The sequence below is a fragment of the Pleurodeles waltl genome, chromosome 1_1 (genome assembly GCF_031143425.1).
Source record: "Pleurodeles waltl isolate 20211129_DDA chromosome 1_1, aPleWal1.hap1.20221129, whole genome shotgun sequence".
In the NCBI taxonomy this organism is placed as follows: domain Eukaryota; kingdom Metazoa; phylum Chordata; class Amphibia; order Caudata; family Salamandridae; genus Pleurodeles; species Pleurodeles waltl.
Genome location: NC_090436.1, coordinates 440,236,982 through 440,253,227, shown reverse-complemented (window position 1 = coordinate 440,253,227; position 16,246 = coordinate 440,236,982). Strand labels below are relative to the sequence as shown.

At 43.8% G+C, this 16,246-nt stretch overlaps 1 protein-coding gene across 1 annotated transcript in view; it reads right to left on the bottom strand.

The window, feature by feature from the left end:
* CCDC125 (coiled-coil domain containing 125) overlaps positions 1–16,246 on the bottom strand; it is a 262,752-nt gene that overhangs the window by 98,551 nt on the left and 147,955 nt on the right. The window contains exon 5 of the mRNA XM_069224454.1: positions 4,747–4,824. Coding sequence (XP_069080555.1) covers positions 4,747–4,824 — 78 coding nt within the window. The remainder of the gene's footprint in view (positions 1–4,746; positions 4,825–16,246) is intronic.

Here is a 16,246-nt window from a genome sequence, read left to right as displayed (position 1 = left end):
TATTGTTGCAGTTACCTGTTAAACCCCGCGTTGATGAAGCCTGTTATCATCCAGATTTGCTGAATATTTTATGTACTTTGGATACCCGTAGAAAATTCCATACATTTACTCTTGCAACTACCAAGGAGGTTTGGTGCATTTTATCACTTTGGTTGTGCCAATTGTATTACTTCAATGGACATGTATAGTTGCAGTTTGCAACTGAGCTCTAAAGGTCTCATGGCTTTCATGTTTTTCAACCCAGTTACCATTTGACCATCTGGGATGGTGACCATAATAAACACAGAGCTGCACTTGAATCACAAACCTTTTACCATTAAAAGGGGTTCAAACATTTCAGCTAGGTAAACCGTGTTAAGGGTAAAAGAATACGCAAAGTGCTGTGTGAGGTTGTGTGAGACCTCACACAGAACTTTGCAAGACATTCATTACGAGCAGTGTGGAAGAGGCCCACGTGACTTTTATATAGAGTCCAGACCTTCTGTGTGCAAGCTGAATAGGTTAGGCTTTTAGTCCTTATATTGGTTTGACTTTAAGGCCTTATACAGCTATGAACGAAGAGTTAACTGTATGCATATTAATGTGGTTAAAAGAGACCAAGTACCAACAAGAGATCAATAGCTGATGCCCACTATATCATGAATGGAACCATGTTCCAATTCTGTTTCTTATTCTGACTAGTATCTAATGCAAATTGTTCATTGTATCCTTTGCTTCTAATCTGGTTCACATCGCAAGGTGAGGAACCAGGTCTCCCCGGCCAGGTATCTGTCTCTGTTCTGCCATCCTCACCACTCCATGTAGTTGAAGATTTACCATAACTATCATCTCTATTTTACGTTAAATATAACAATTCTGTAACCTTAGGTCAAACTCCAATTGTTAAGCTAAACCTGTCATTAACCATAACCCTTACTCCAACCAAAACCATAATCAAACTATTTACCTTATAACCAAAAATGGAAATACATAATGATTCTCAATGCTAAAAAAAACTAATCTGCACAATTCATTCTAGAGATTTCTTTAAACTACTTTTCGTTCTGAGGGATTCTCTATAATAGTTTTGGGCATTCTGAATTTATTGTTGTAATATAAAGACCATTTCTATTGCACATATTACAGCTTAATCCTATGAATGCACTAAACAAATAATGAACACGGAATGTTGGCTGTTAGCTGTTATAGTGTAGAGGTGGTTCACCAGATTTTTGATCTACATCCTTCTTAATAAGAGTGGATGAGTAAGATAAGAATAGAAAGATATGTATGATTAAATCATGTTATCTTTTAGAAAACAAAATGTGCTCTCATGATGAAACCATGGACTGAAAAATCATCATTTAAACACCACTTCAAGAGTGCATAGTTAGGGGTCTTGTATGTTTATTTAAAGAGGATCTTTTCTATTCAGTTCATGAAACAGAGGAGCCGTAATCTAGTAGGGTGTATGTATCCCAAATGACATGAATACAATAAACAGAGTAGTTGCAAACGTACAGTCTAATTTAGAGTTTGGTGGAAGGAATACTCTGTCACAAATGTGGGGACTATCCTGTCCATTGTATTCCAAGTGCCATAAGCTATAATGCATTCTTAATACAGCACCTGCCAAACTCTAAATAAGGCGCATAGTCTGAGCCAGTGTGTGTACCTTTTATAATAGGTCTTGAGACAAGTATGATGGCAGGTAAGGTAGTTTATTTTTCCGCAGTCACGGAAAACCAATAATGAATTGCTCGTTTTTAGACACTTGGTATTTGCATGAAGATGTGCACTGATTAGGAAATGTCTTGGTACATGCCCTCTGTACACTGTACATGGTATGCATACTATTACTTAGGATCCCTCCCCTAAATTGGTAAGCTTGTGATTTTCAGTGTTTTTTTTATTTTCAAACCTTTATGGGTGTAATTGTCAGGTTCAGGCTTGCAGGGTCTTTTGTACAACATAAAAATGTAGGTGTATGACTATCTGCAAGAAAAGGGGTCTCTAGTTGGCAGATATATGCACTCTGTCCAAGCAGGGACCACCACTCTAGTCAGTGTAAGTTAGATATACACCCTAGATTAACTTGTGGTCACCCTCTGGCAGCTTGGCACAGAGCAGTCAGGCTTAACTTAAGAGGCACTTGTGAGGATCCATCTTTGACTTCCAAAGGCATCCCCTTCCCCCAATGTGCAAAGTATTTGTGCAACCCTTTATACAGTAAAACCAGTACAATTACCACACAAAGATAATTACATCAAGTTACAAATATAGGTCTTATTTAAATGAACTTAACAAGACCACAACGACGAGAATCAAATACGTAGAAGTCGAGATATACATTTTTAAAGAATATCTTCAACTGTAGTGCTTAGAAGCTTATAATGCCAATCAGGGCTATCTGGTCGCGCTAGACCAGGGTAAATCCAAAAGTTCAGACCGACTGCGATGGAGTGCGGGCCGATAAAAGGGACCACCATTGTCCCACTGAAACAGCACCTTGTGTGGATAGTTGTGTTGGCGTCGAGCATCCGGTGCAAGGAGTAGGTGAGATAATGCAAGGCTGATGCGTCGGTTCCAATCCGCTTAGTTGGCGGATTCGTCATAGTTGAGCTGTGCAGTTGTTGATCCTCGAGCACTGGTGCTGCATCGAACCCCTTTGCGATGAAGCCAATACGTTGTTGTCAAGCCGAGCAGCCAGCAATGCGAAAGTGATGCGCCAGGGCTGATGGTGATGTGTTGATCCAGAGCTGTGCAGTTAACAATGCAAAGTCCTCATCCTCAGCAGCAGAGCAATGCATCTGCATCGAGGAAGGATGAAGGGAGTCTGATTGGGACAATGGCAGCGATGCATCGATGTCGAGAGTTGCAGTACAGGAAAAATCCACTTCCAAGGGCCCAGGGCTGGATTGGCACCACTTGGCAGGTCCAGACTCGCAGCTGGCAGAGTCCAGGTGCTTTTGGAGAGCTGCAGACAGGCTTTGATGTCCCCGAGACTGTAAAAGAACACGAGGCAAGTCAGCAAGCTCTTGGAGTCACTTGGTTCTGGGGATGTAGAGATTCAGGTCCAGTCCTTCAGCAGGCAGGATGACAGGCACAGCAAAGCAGGAGTCCTTCACGTCCACCAGAGTGACAGCCCTTTCAGCAGCACAGCAGTCCTCCTTCCTGGCAGAATATCCTCAGATCAAGAAGTGTACTGATTTGGTGGGATTTGTGGTCTAGTACTAATACCCAGCTGTGCCTTTGAAGTGGGGAAACCTCAAAGAGAAGCCTTTGAAGTGCACAAAGCCCTGCTCTTCCTTCCCTGGCTGCAGACACACTTCATGGGGTTATGCAGCCATGTGTTTTGGGACAGGCAAAGGCCTGGTCAGGTGCAAGTGCCAGCTCCTACCTCCCAACTAGCTCAGGAAGGCCTATCAGCCTAGTGATGGCTCATCAGGATGAGAATGACGCACCTCAGCTCCCTTTTTGTGTGACTGTCAAGAGGGAATGCACAAAGCCCAGCTTTCACATATCTGATATGTGTATTCAGAGACAGATAGAAGGCACAGAGGGGCAACATAAAAAAATGCCAACTTTCTAAAAATGGCATTTTAAGGCTTACAACTTAAAATCCGACTTGACCATAAGTTGTGATTTTAAATTGTGAGTCCAAGGACACCAAACTTGAAACGTCTATCTTGTCCCAATTGGAAATTACACTTAGAAAATGTAATAAGGTAACCCCAATACCTTGCAGTACTGAGAAACAAATGTAAGAGTTTTCTATTGACTCAACATATAACATTTAAAAGAAGATGTCTAACTTTTTAAATACACTGCACCATGCCCTTGGGGTTGTCCAGGGCCTATTTTAGGGGTGACTTGTATATATTAAAAAAAGAGGTTTGGGCCTGGCAAGTGGGTTAACTTGGCAGGTCAACATGGTAGTTTACAACTGCACCCACAGGCTCCGGGAAGCAGGCCTGAGTCATATTTAAAGGGCTACTGGAATAAGTGGCACAATCAGTGCTGCAGGCGCACTAGTAGCATTTAATTTACAGGCCTTGGGCATATGTAGTGCACTTTATTAGAGACTTCCAAGTAAATTACATATGCCAATTGTGACAGTCCACTGTTACCATGTTTTAGGGCAAGAGCAAAAGCACTTTAGCACTGGTCAGCATTGGTAAAGTGCCCAGAATCCTAAAGCCAGCAAAAATGAAGTTAGCAAAACAAGAGGTCAGAAAGCAAACAAGCATTTGTAATACAACGCGTCTCGCATTACATCGAGTTAGAGCTATTAGCATTGTAAACTCCTAACTGGACTTTTCTTGCCACATTAAATGAAAAAACAAAAAACAAGCGCGATCTTGTGGCGAAATAAAGAGAAAAAGTAGTTCAGAAACCATGCAGAAAACATGGAGCCTCGTATGTTTCCAGTAGTTTACCGGTGCTCTCGAGGAGGGCTAAATATCGGAAGAGACAAGCCCACGAACCAATGAAAGTAACTGACGTAACATGGCTGTGGTTAAAATCCCCCTAAAGAGAGATTAGAAGAGGGACAGAGCGCTTTGCGCACACCCCTAAAAAGTAAGGGGGAAACCACACCAAGGATGCCAAGTCTAACATTTCTATGTTGCACAATAGTTCCTCCAAGAATGAAATTGCTATATCAAACAATTATTTCATTTTTCACACAGAGCATTACCAATTTTCTTAATTGTAGTCACAGCTTCAAGACTTAAAACACACAGAAAAGGGAATCTAAAAACGTACCTTTTCTAAAGCTCTTCTTTCTCCTTCAGTTTTCTGAAGCATACATTTTGTATGGCTTGTGGCTTTGTCAAACACTGCCTGGAAACACGTTAATGCCACTATTAATGTATTTTTTCATTAACGACAACATAACAATTAATAAATTACAGCTTTTAAAATCACAGTACTTCAATTAGAAACAGCAACAATGTCACAGCTTAAAAATGGAACTAACACATTTCTAGTCCTGTTTTTAAGTGATCCTGAGCTCTGTGTGCATGACAAATAAACCTTTGATGATAGAGACTTTGCAACATAATTCAGCATCCACCATGAACATATTCATCACTTAGGGAACTCCAGTATAGCCACTCACCAAGATGATCAAAAAGCATTTGTTACCTAGTCTCATTGGAACTAATCTGAGAAATGATAAAGGGAAGGGCAATGTGAGGATCCATCTTCGACTTCCAAAGGCATCATTCCCCACAACGTGCAAAGTATTAGTGCAACACTTAATACAGTAAAAACAGTATAAATACCACACAAACATCGCCTACACCAAGTTAGAAATGTAGGTCTTTTTTAAATGAACACATCAAGACCACAACAACAAAAATCCAATAAGTAGAAGTCAAGATATGCATTTTTAAAGTATATCTTCAATTGTAGTACTCACAAGCTTTTAGTGCCAATCAGGGCACGCTAGACCAGGGTAAACTCAAAAGTTCAGGCCGACTGCGGGCCGATGAACCTTTGATGACAGAGACTTTGCAACATAATTCAGCCCCCACCATGAACATATTCATCACTTATGGGAACTCCAGTAAAGCCACCCCCCAAGATGATCAAAAAGCATTTGTTACCTAGTCTCATTGGAGCTAATCTGAGAAATGACAAAGGGAAGGGCAATGTGAGGATCTATCTTCGACTTCCAAAGGCATCATTCCCCACCTGGAGCTTTTTCCTTGTCGCAAGTTATCTTCACTGGTTCTCCTGCTAAACACATCAGAAGTGAAACCCGCTCACTTGCATGACTTAAGCTCTAGAATTTATTTTAAGTTCCAAGGTACTCTTTTGGCAGTAGAATCCGGCCTTCAGGTCAGTGTAGTTCACACACGGCCTCGCCTGTCGATCGCCACATCCACCTCAATCCTGACCAAAAAAAAAGCTAGATGGTCTTTTAGAAGACATTTCTATTATCCCATAGGCTTGTGTGAGCTTTTCTTGGAACATTTTCAAAATAAAAGCCCCAATGATTTTAATTAATGATTTCATCTTGTTTTAGTCACTGCCTTTTACTACTTTTCCTCACATTAGCGAACCTATTTGTAAATATTCTTGATGCAAGTCATACTTGTAGAGAAAGGGGTTTGGGCACGTACACCTGTAAAACAATATATCCGTGCAGCCCTTAAACAGTCTCCAGGTACTCGTCCTTGATTTCCTTTACTACATGTGCCCATCTATGATTCGGTCAGCAAGGCACACCTGCAATAGAAGGCGGAATAAAAATTGTTGCTTGGGCAACTGAACAAAAAGACACACTGTACTCAAACAAGTGGCCATGATTACTGCTTTGTGTGCACAAGTTAAACAATGATCCTTGCTACATCTACTATATCTACCAGAGGCGCAAGGTGCTGCAATAGTCCAGTTAATGAATGAAAACAAAAACTCACCAATATGTCTAGTCCTTTACAAGTGTTCCCTCTGAATTCCTTTTCTGCCTGTCTGAGCCCTCCCTCAAAGTTCTTGAGCACCTTTTCAATGCAAGTTTGAACCACATAGAAGCCTGTCAGCTGTACAAGGCCAATCAAATCTCGGAAGAACTGCCCCTATTAGCACTGCCAGGCCTAAACCCCAAGACCTGCGGGGAACCCAAAAACCACTTTGCAGCCAAAGAATTGACTCACATAAAATCAAACTAAGGAAAGTAGAAAACGGTCAGCACCAGATGCATGCCAATAGATACAGAGGATTTAGCCAGATTATTCCTCCATCTCTTTCAAGGTGATACCACCAACAGTGTGATCCCTGTTCCTAAAATAAACCATTTCTGAGTATACCAGACATAATAGAGTTACGCAGAAATACTTCCTGTTCCACTAGTAACATATAGTAAGGAACTTAACATACTCCACATGTTGAATGCAAGTGCCTCCATTCGGGTTTGCAGGACATAAAAACCCCATATAGTGCATTTTCCAAAGAAAAACAAACAATCTGGCTGGATGCCATGGTCAAGAAGATTATATACAGCCTTGGTTGCACCAGGACTTAATATACAGAAAATACAACCATGGCTGCACAGAAAGACTGGTAAATTCAAACGTTTGGGACACACATTTCTTCTTTATTTTTTTTAATAACCAATTAATTTTTTTATATATGTGTGATAACGCAGCAGAAAAACAGAAGAAAAACACTTACATACCAGTGAGTACATGATAACCCTGTTGAGTAAAGCAAGTCAATATCGTTCCGCTGTCGGCCATCCTCCCAAATAGAACATGATAACGTAGTTCACACAAACAGCCCCCAGTACGCCCGCCACTTCCCCCAGATTTTCTCATATTTGTCGGGACAGCCCCGTGCTTCGTAGATTGGCCTTTCTAATTGAGAGTACCAGTCGACTCTGGATCGCCACTTTGAGAGTGACGGTACCGTCGGGCCTCTCCAGAGCTGTGCAATGTCTCTCTTGGCCACCAGACATGCAACCCATATGAATATTCGGTCAGCTCTCAGCCCTCCCAGCTCCTCCAAAAGGCCCAGCAGCGCCACCCTCACATTCACATTTCTTCATTTTACCCCTATTCTCTGGGTCTAGGTGCCACACATCTTTCTTCATCTACTCTGTCCTTGCCAGGGGCACCTCAATCCTCCAGAAATGGCAAAGCCCTGAACTAGCAAACGTGCAAGGCTTGACACAAGCCAGTAGTGTCGGAGATATGCCTTTGGACATTACACCATGCCGGGGCTTTTCAGTCCTTTTCTTACTTTTTCTTTTGTATTCACTCAACATACATTTTAGCCCACAAATTTTCCTTCTGGAACATAGGGAAGTCAGGCCCTTTTCAGTTTGTGGTCCTATTCTTTGTTAGAAGCCCATAAACATATCAGACTGAACCCTGGAGATTAGCATATCAACAGGAAGGAGCCCATCAGTTCCCCTGTTGCTCTAATGACATCTTCTTCCACCTTCCACATTTCTCTGGGTAAGGAGTTCTTGTTATCCAACCCAACCCAAATAGCCAGAAAAGTAAGGTGCGCTCTCATTGTTCCCTAGGTAGGGTGTTTCTGTGCATCTGATCCAATCCAACTAGCCTGAAGAAGGACAGCCCATTAGTTCCTTTGTTGGTCCCATGTTGGCTTTTACCTGACTGCAATGCACGGTAGGCTTATGTTTAAATCACTTTTACTGAAAACACAGTCATTCAATCAAAGAACTTTATTCGCCCCCAGTTGGGCCATAAAAGTGCAAAAACAACATCATATTCATAAAATTTAAGAACAGAATACTAAAAAAAAACATAAAACATTAGAAACAGACATTATACATATTGATCAATAAAACTAGACTATCCGAATATTTCATAAGGCGGACAGGCTTGCAAATCGCTTCAGAGATAAAAGCACATATACAGTACAGCCCGTAGAACTGACATAGCGCTAAAAAACCAACATCACTGTTAAAAAAAAGATGCGTTAAAACACAATATTTAAAACATTTGCCTTAAACATATGAATTTTGGAGACTGACTAAACATTAAGACCCAATAACCATATAGCTGCCGTGATTTTAAGGCGGACCTAATAAAATTCACAATGCCGAAACAGACTTCGGGTATGGCAGCAGACTGCAAATACCTCAGGCCAATTATTTGAGACGTACAGTTCATGTGTTTTAAAATGGGACGAAAAAAGCGACCTCGAAACTCGGAATAAAATTAGCAGAACAGCATAAAGTGCATTGTGAATTGAATTGACACCATCACAGGGGCATCAGCTGCACATAGTTTCTCTTGAATCAGCCACTGGAAAGGCAACCAAATAGTGAATTAAGATAAGCTTCAGCCTGGTCACATAAAACCTGTGCTGGGGATTAGGTAACCATAACAGGTACGTGTTTGCCCCTGAAATATTATCAAGTTGTACAAAATTCATCAAGACCATACTTAGGGCCCTTATGATGCGCCCTTCTTCAGCATAGGACAGGTTTAACACATTTTTTTAGCTGGAGGTGAATCTTATCAGGAAGATCAAAAACCACATTTAGATCAAGGTTAGACAAGAGGCTTTTGACATATACCAACCATGGGATGGTATGCCAATTATCCAGCTTTAGGCAGTCTGCTAATACTAGCTGCAAAAAATTAGCCTTTGGGGTGCCCCAAATTTTTATCCATAACAACAAAGGGGTCCATAACCACAAAGTCCTTGATAACGTCCAAACCTGATTCCAGATGAGGAATAAAGCTTGCAGTACTTTGTGGCAGTGCTAGCAGTTGACATAGAAATGTATTCTCTGCTGCTTGCACTCAACCCGGTAATACACAACCCCACACCCCAGCGCCATACACCGAGCGAGAAGCATTTACTCTGTACACCTGGACTAATTCCCTAATAGGTTTGCGGCCAAGTCGGCTAGGAAATCTAAATAGGTTGTCAAAGGCTGTCCCCATTTTGAGAGATCTGCCTCTCCCAAGACTCGCGAGCATCAAACAGAATACTAAGGTAACAAAAGGAGGGGACTTTCATTAGATTGGTCCCTACAATGGAGAAGGCCTTTGTTTTAGTTGCTTTCGGGGCGCAGGTCATAATAAACGATTTCTGAAAATTTACTGAGTTTTAATTTAGACATAAAGGCCCTCATTATGAGGCTGGCGGTCATACCACCGCGGACCTGGCGGTAAAGACCGCCACATCAGAAGTTGTGGGGTTTGGCAGAAGCAGTCGCACCGACGCGGGGAGCACCTTCAACTCGGCGCAGGCCTCAGCCTGCCGGCCAGATTACAAGGCTGCAGACCACCAGACTTTCCGTGGCAGTCACCCCGTCATGAAAACCCTGGCGGTAATGCACCCGGTGACAGGAAACCCCATTCCTGTCACCAGCACACACACCCCTGGTTTCCACACACATGCACCCACACACGTCCACACTGTTACAAACATGCACCGCACACACCCACGCACTTGCTACATACACCCCCATTCATTCGGAGACACACACTCAAACACGCACACTGAAACACGCATTCACGTACACCCATGCAAATGCGCACACATACATCCCTAGTCACGTGCGCACACACACACACACATTCACTTGCATACATGCATGTAGTTACAACCCCCCTCCGCATACTCACACTCCCCTCTCCCTCCTAATACTCATACTCACACACGCAGACACGCACAGACACCCCCCTGCACCGCATACACAAACCCACTAACACCCTTTCAAGCGTACACATCCATTCACACTCCCTCACTCACACAAATGCACCCCCCTCATCCGCACACTTACAGAGACACCCCCACTCACTTGCTCACGAACATGCACTTATACACCCCTCATTCGCACACATACACACACTCATACACCCCCATTCACACACATAAAGGCACTCATACACCCTCATTCACACACATACACGCACACACCACAAACATGCACCCAACACTCCCTCCCCCATACCCCCTCTTTTGTGCAATCGACTTACCTTTTCCGGCGAGCTGGTCGACCGGAAGGGGATGGGTCTTGGCAGTTTGACACCGCAAGCACCACCAAGACTCCGCCAAGCTGTATTACGGCTCGTAATACGGCAGGCAGAGTCTTGCTGCCGTGGCGGTGCTGGTGATGCAACCGCCTCTTCAGAGTCAGACTTCCGCCCATAAATGGGAAGAAGTCCTCCAATGACTCCAAATATGGCTGCAGCGGCTTCGGCAGTCTTTGAAAAAGACCACCGAAGTCATAATAAGGACCAAAGTCATAAAACCCGTCTAACAATTTTTGGAGGCTGTTGGCAGTTAACGGCAAAAGAACTACATCATCTGCATAAAGAAGAACTGGGACGGTCTGTGTCTCGAGGGGATGTCTGGACTGCATAATTCTAAAAAAAGACCTAAGGAGTATAACGAAAATAAAAAAAGGAACAAGAATACAGCGCTGTCTCACTCCTCTGGATACCCCAACTGATTCTGTACAATCACCAAATAGAGTAAAACACACCCTAGTAGTTGTACCAGTATGTAGACATTGCACTAAATCCACAAGAAAACGATCGATCCTTGCCTGAGCCATCAAGACCCATAACATATCCCTGTCCACAAGGTCAAAAGCACAGGAGAGGTCCATAAATGCCATATGGAGCGAATCTCTCCTGGCTTTCACATGCTCCCCCCAAATGAAGGTTAGATTTAATGCATGCTCCACTGTCCCCAATTTCGATCTAAAGCCGTATTGTAAAGGCGAAAGGAAGGCAGAGGATTAGATTTAACACTAGCTCCACTGTCCCCAATTTAGATGTAAAGCTATATTGTAACAGCGAAAGGAAGGCAGAGGATTCGGCCCAAATCTCTAATTTATCTAAGATGACCCGCCCAAGATTCTTCTACTAAGGAGATCGGACGATAGCATGTATGCAAACTCAGGTCACCTTTTTTAAAGATGGGGACTATGATAGCTTCTTTCCAGGAGTCCTTCAGGTTGCCTTTAACAGCTGCCCTAAGGACATTAGTTAACAGTGGGGCCCAGAGGTCAATATTGTAGTTATATAAATCTATTGGGAACCCATCTGGACATGGGGATTTGCCGCTGGCTGCACTCTGAATCGCATTGACAATGGCAGCATGGTTAATAAAATCAGCAAGCCATTCATCGCTAAGTGTGTTAGATTGGGAAACTGAGGCTTCCCTCTGAGTTACCGACGCTCCCCCACAGCTAAAGATCCAATCCTGGCTACTAGTATGGCACAAAATCCCGGCAGATAAGTTTTCAGTAAAAAGTGGTTGATTAACCGTCTCGCAGAAGAGTTTACTATTAAATTTGCAGCTCTATCTATCTAAATCCTCCTCAGCTCATGTTTCCTTTTATGCACAGCTTGTTTATAGATCTTTCTCTTGTACTTTACAGCCTCTATGCTACGGGGCATAGAGTCGATGGCCATTTTTAGATCTTTAAGTGCCGCCGTACAATCATGATTAAACCAGGATTTTGTAATACATTCTCTTATCTGCATACTGGAGGTAAATTGACTCGCCACAGCCCTACTGATATTATCGAAACTCTGGGGATAAACAAGAAGTAAAATCATCCCTCCCATCTTTAAGTTATTAAGTAAGGCTTCTGGATTTACATTATTCCACTTCAGGCGAACCCCCTTACTTGCCTTATATGCAATAGATAATGTGTGGCCTTTGGTGAGGCTTTATGATAAATACCAAGAAAACTGATGTGGATGGGATTATGGTCACTAAACGGTACGCAGTGCACTTTAAAAAGCCCCACATTATGAACCAAGATAGAGGATATTCAAGACAAAGTCAACTGTACTCCCACTGCCTCTTCCAGTAAAAGTAGGGGGCCTGCTATCATTATAATCCAATTTGTCCAAGGCGTCACCTAGGCTGTAGGATATAATCAATCTATTAAGGGCCTCGCCAGAAGCAGAGTGGATGAAATGTCCTTTTACCTCCCCCCTGCAAATCATAAACCCACCTTCCAAGGCACCTCAGCTAGAGGAGGGTTGAAGTTCCTTAAGGGTCTAACCCTTATACCACTAGAATTTCAGTCTAGACAACTCAGACGAGACAGGAAAAAGTAAACCCAATTAACATCCTTGAAATTTAACATATCAAAATACCCCTTGATATGCTTTGTCATAGAACCAACTGAGCTGACTCTGCACGTCATAATAAGATTATTAATCACTGACTGGTGGCAATTAGTTTTCTCCTTGCACCAATTTGCAGCTTTATTGATCAAACTTCTGGTGTCCTCTAGAGAATCAGTCAACAGAGGTAAAATGCTGACTGGTATCAAGGTATAAGGGGTACTTTCAGGGGGTAAATGCAACCAGGGAAGGTCTCTCTTACCCCTGAGGATGGGGCGAGAATCGTTTGGATTTGAGTTAACCCCAGTCATTCCTGTTAAACCATGTAAAGGAGCACACTGTAAAATAGGGCAGGGCCCTGTCCTATCATTAGGCTTAGTTTTAGGTAATCAATTGTCAGCTGGGTGGACAGTGGAGGCTATGAGGGTGGATGGTGGGGGATCTGGGGTTGCGTGCCCCCCCCATGGGTTAACCTGGGGGTTGACAGGGTCCTGACCATTTCTATCTGTTGGCTCAGCCTGAGCATGATTATTTGAAGTATTCGTCCATTGGTCCAGGAGTTTCTCAATTTTTTCTACACAGGCTGATATCAGGGCCAAAGCATCAGTTATTCGTTTACCAATATCTAAAATTAAGTTCTCCTGAGTGATTACCATCCCCCCCTCCACCTGCTGGCAAGCCCGCGACAGCTTGTCGACACTGAGGCTCAGACTATGCTTGAGGGTGGCGACCTTCTGCTTCTTAGATCTAGTAATAATATCAGGTCTTTTCCTTTTTACAGGAATTATCTTGTCTTTTGTTTTAGGCTTCGCACCCCCTTCAAAGACATGTAACGCGATCCTAACAGGGTTATCTCTATCTTTCGGGGAATATCCACCCACAATCACCGGCATCGTTAGAGCTATCAATGGAGAAATCAGACCAGCATCTCCCCCCGGGGGATCTGATGCCTACAATAGACCTGGGTCTAAATCTGGCGTTTGGAGTTGGAGCTAATTCACCAGGAAGTGATACAGGTAGTGAGAGTCTTCTCTCAGCCAATTCAATCTCCTTGTTAAGTACGCCCACAGCCCTTTGTAGGAAACCATCCAGTGTAGACTTAGTGGGGGTGGGGCTGATGCAATATTACGCCTGCCCATAATTGATAATAATATTAATAAAAATCTCTCTAGACAAGCAGCCCCTAAATACAACAGCAAGATCATAAAACCCTAAGAATGGGCCTGGAGCTCACCATAATTAGTTAACAAGCTCTCTGGGCACCCATACTCAAACCAGCTTCCACAGGATATGAAAAGGCCAAAAGGACTGGCCCAGCCCAGCCTCAACTGGTCGCGGATGGGCCAGCTCTTGGCTCAGTCTTCGTGCTGCAGGTGAGCGTGCTGAATTTTATGCGCTTCCTGGCACTTGGGCAAACGTCAGTGGCACGTCCCAGGCCACAAAGAATGCTGGGGGAGTGAGTTCCCAAATCCCCGGTCCCATACAGAGGGTAAAGCGCTGCGGTGAGTGTGCTAGATTTTACATGCCTCCTGGCGCTTGAGCAAACGTCAGCGGCACGTCCATGGCCGCAAGGAATGCTGAGGGGAGCGAGTTCACAAGCCCCCGGTCCTGTTCAGAGTGTCCCGCTTTGCAGGTTGCGGGTGAGCGTACTGGATTTTATGCGCCTCCTGGTGCTTGGGCAAATGTCAGCAGCACGTCCCTGGCCGCGAGGAATGCTGGGGGAGCGAGTTCACAAGCCCCCAGTCCTGTTCAGAGTGTCCCGCGCCACGGATGAACGTGCTGGATTTTATGCACCTCCTGGTGCTTGGGTAAACGTCAGCGGCACGTCCCAGGCCGCAAGGAATGCTGTGGGAGTGAGCTCACAAGCCCCCGGAACCTCTATGCCCCACCGCTCCTAATGGCCTGAGAAGTGCTAGTCCAACAACAACTATAAATTCGACGATCAGCACGCTCTACCAAGGAAAGCTGCTGTCACCCATAATAACAGAACATTCAGCAATTAATTTACCTGCCACCCCCAGCTTTCTAAAAATGCCTTAGCCAATTCCCTCAATATAGTCTCCTTGTTTTCTGGGAAGTCCACAATGGCCACCACTGTGGTTACCTGCATCTACATTTTTTTTCCACCTTCCCTCACTAGCAGCCTAGAGGCCCTGAATATTCCCTACTTAGGTTAATTCTCTGAATTCTTAATGCGTTCTCATAAGATTGCCTATGGCACTGGGGTTTAAGAGCTACCATTCTATGGGAGTCCCAACACTCTAAAGGTCAGATTGTCATTATGTGTTGTCTAACATCTGGGCATACCAACCTCGTGACGCCACCCTGCTTAAGTTTGTCATTTCTGCTAATGCAGGTTCTGTCACTTGTCACAGGGCCTCCAGACAGCAGCCGACAACTGTTCTACCTGGACCACACGACCAGCCAGGTCCACCACTTCTTCTCCACAGCTTAAATGGCAGCCTAACCTTTGCTAAATTGCTGGTTTATCATTGAATGCACTGACTGATTTCAGCAGGATCTTTTCACTTCTCAAAACATCAGTATCTTCTTTAAGTGACTCTGCTCACTTGTGCTACCCTTGGCCACACTGTAATCTTAGAGGCGAACCCAAATTCTCGCTTCCTTCTCTTGCCAGCTATTTCACTGTCAGGACCCATCAAGTCTTCATAATACTGGCAGTATAATAGCTAGCACGAACTGCCTCTATGTGGCAGTGTGAAATGGTAACAGTGAAATATCCATGTGCTTTAAATGTTTCCACCTGTGCGTTGACTATTCTCACAGCACCACAATTTAGTGTGAACCTCTGACCTAGATAAGAGCCGGAGCAGACCTTGGTGATCCAAAAGGCCTGACTTGCAGACCTGTATCTAAAGCCTCTCTATATGCTCCTCCACACCCTCTCCGTGCTTGGTGGACCGTAAGTCAACCTACGGTCCAAGGCACACCACTACAATCTATGTTCAGGAAAAGGAGGAGGGGCATTCTCTGCAGGCCACTACGGAGGCCTTTATCAGAGGAATATGTAGCATAATGACATCTCTGGATGCTTGTCTTCAAATTCTTGCTTCCCTAGCTCATTCATCTAGGGGGTAAAAGAGCAGAGCTCTTGCAAGAGCCTCAAAAAGACACAGTTATCTATCATGAGTATAGCTGGCTCTACCCCCAGAATAGTGGTTTTAAATATGGGAAAGAAGGAGGTAATCTCCTCTCACAGAGTTTCCTGCCTACAAAGCCTACTAGGTATTCAGGAAGTGACTGAATTTCTCAGGAGGGGATTGGTCCAGTCTCCGTTGTGCCCCTTTTATTTTGAGACTCCTCCCTTCTTCCCAGTATTGGCTATACTGTAAAGGTGGATTATTCAGTGTTCAGACTCCTAGAAGGCTGCCTGGGGAAAGAAGTCAGGAACCAATGTGACTGAACTAATACTGCTAATGCTGACAAGGGAGTGACAACAATGCGCCATTTACAAATTCCCTTGCAATGAATTCATAGACTCTGAAGGACTAAAAACACCACTGGGCTGGGATTCTCTTATAGTCAAACATGGAATCATGACAGTCCTACCCCAACTCTGGGTAATGAAATAGTAAATGGTGAGGCAAAAGCTAATATTATGATTAAATGTGGGGATGTTGTCTCCCAAGTCCTTGGAAGTTCACTCAACCTTTTGGTTTAAT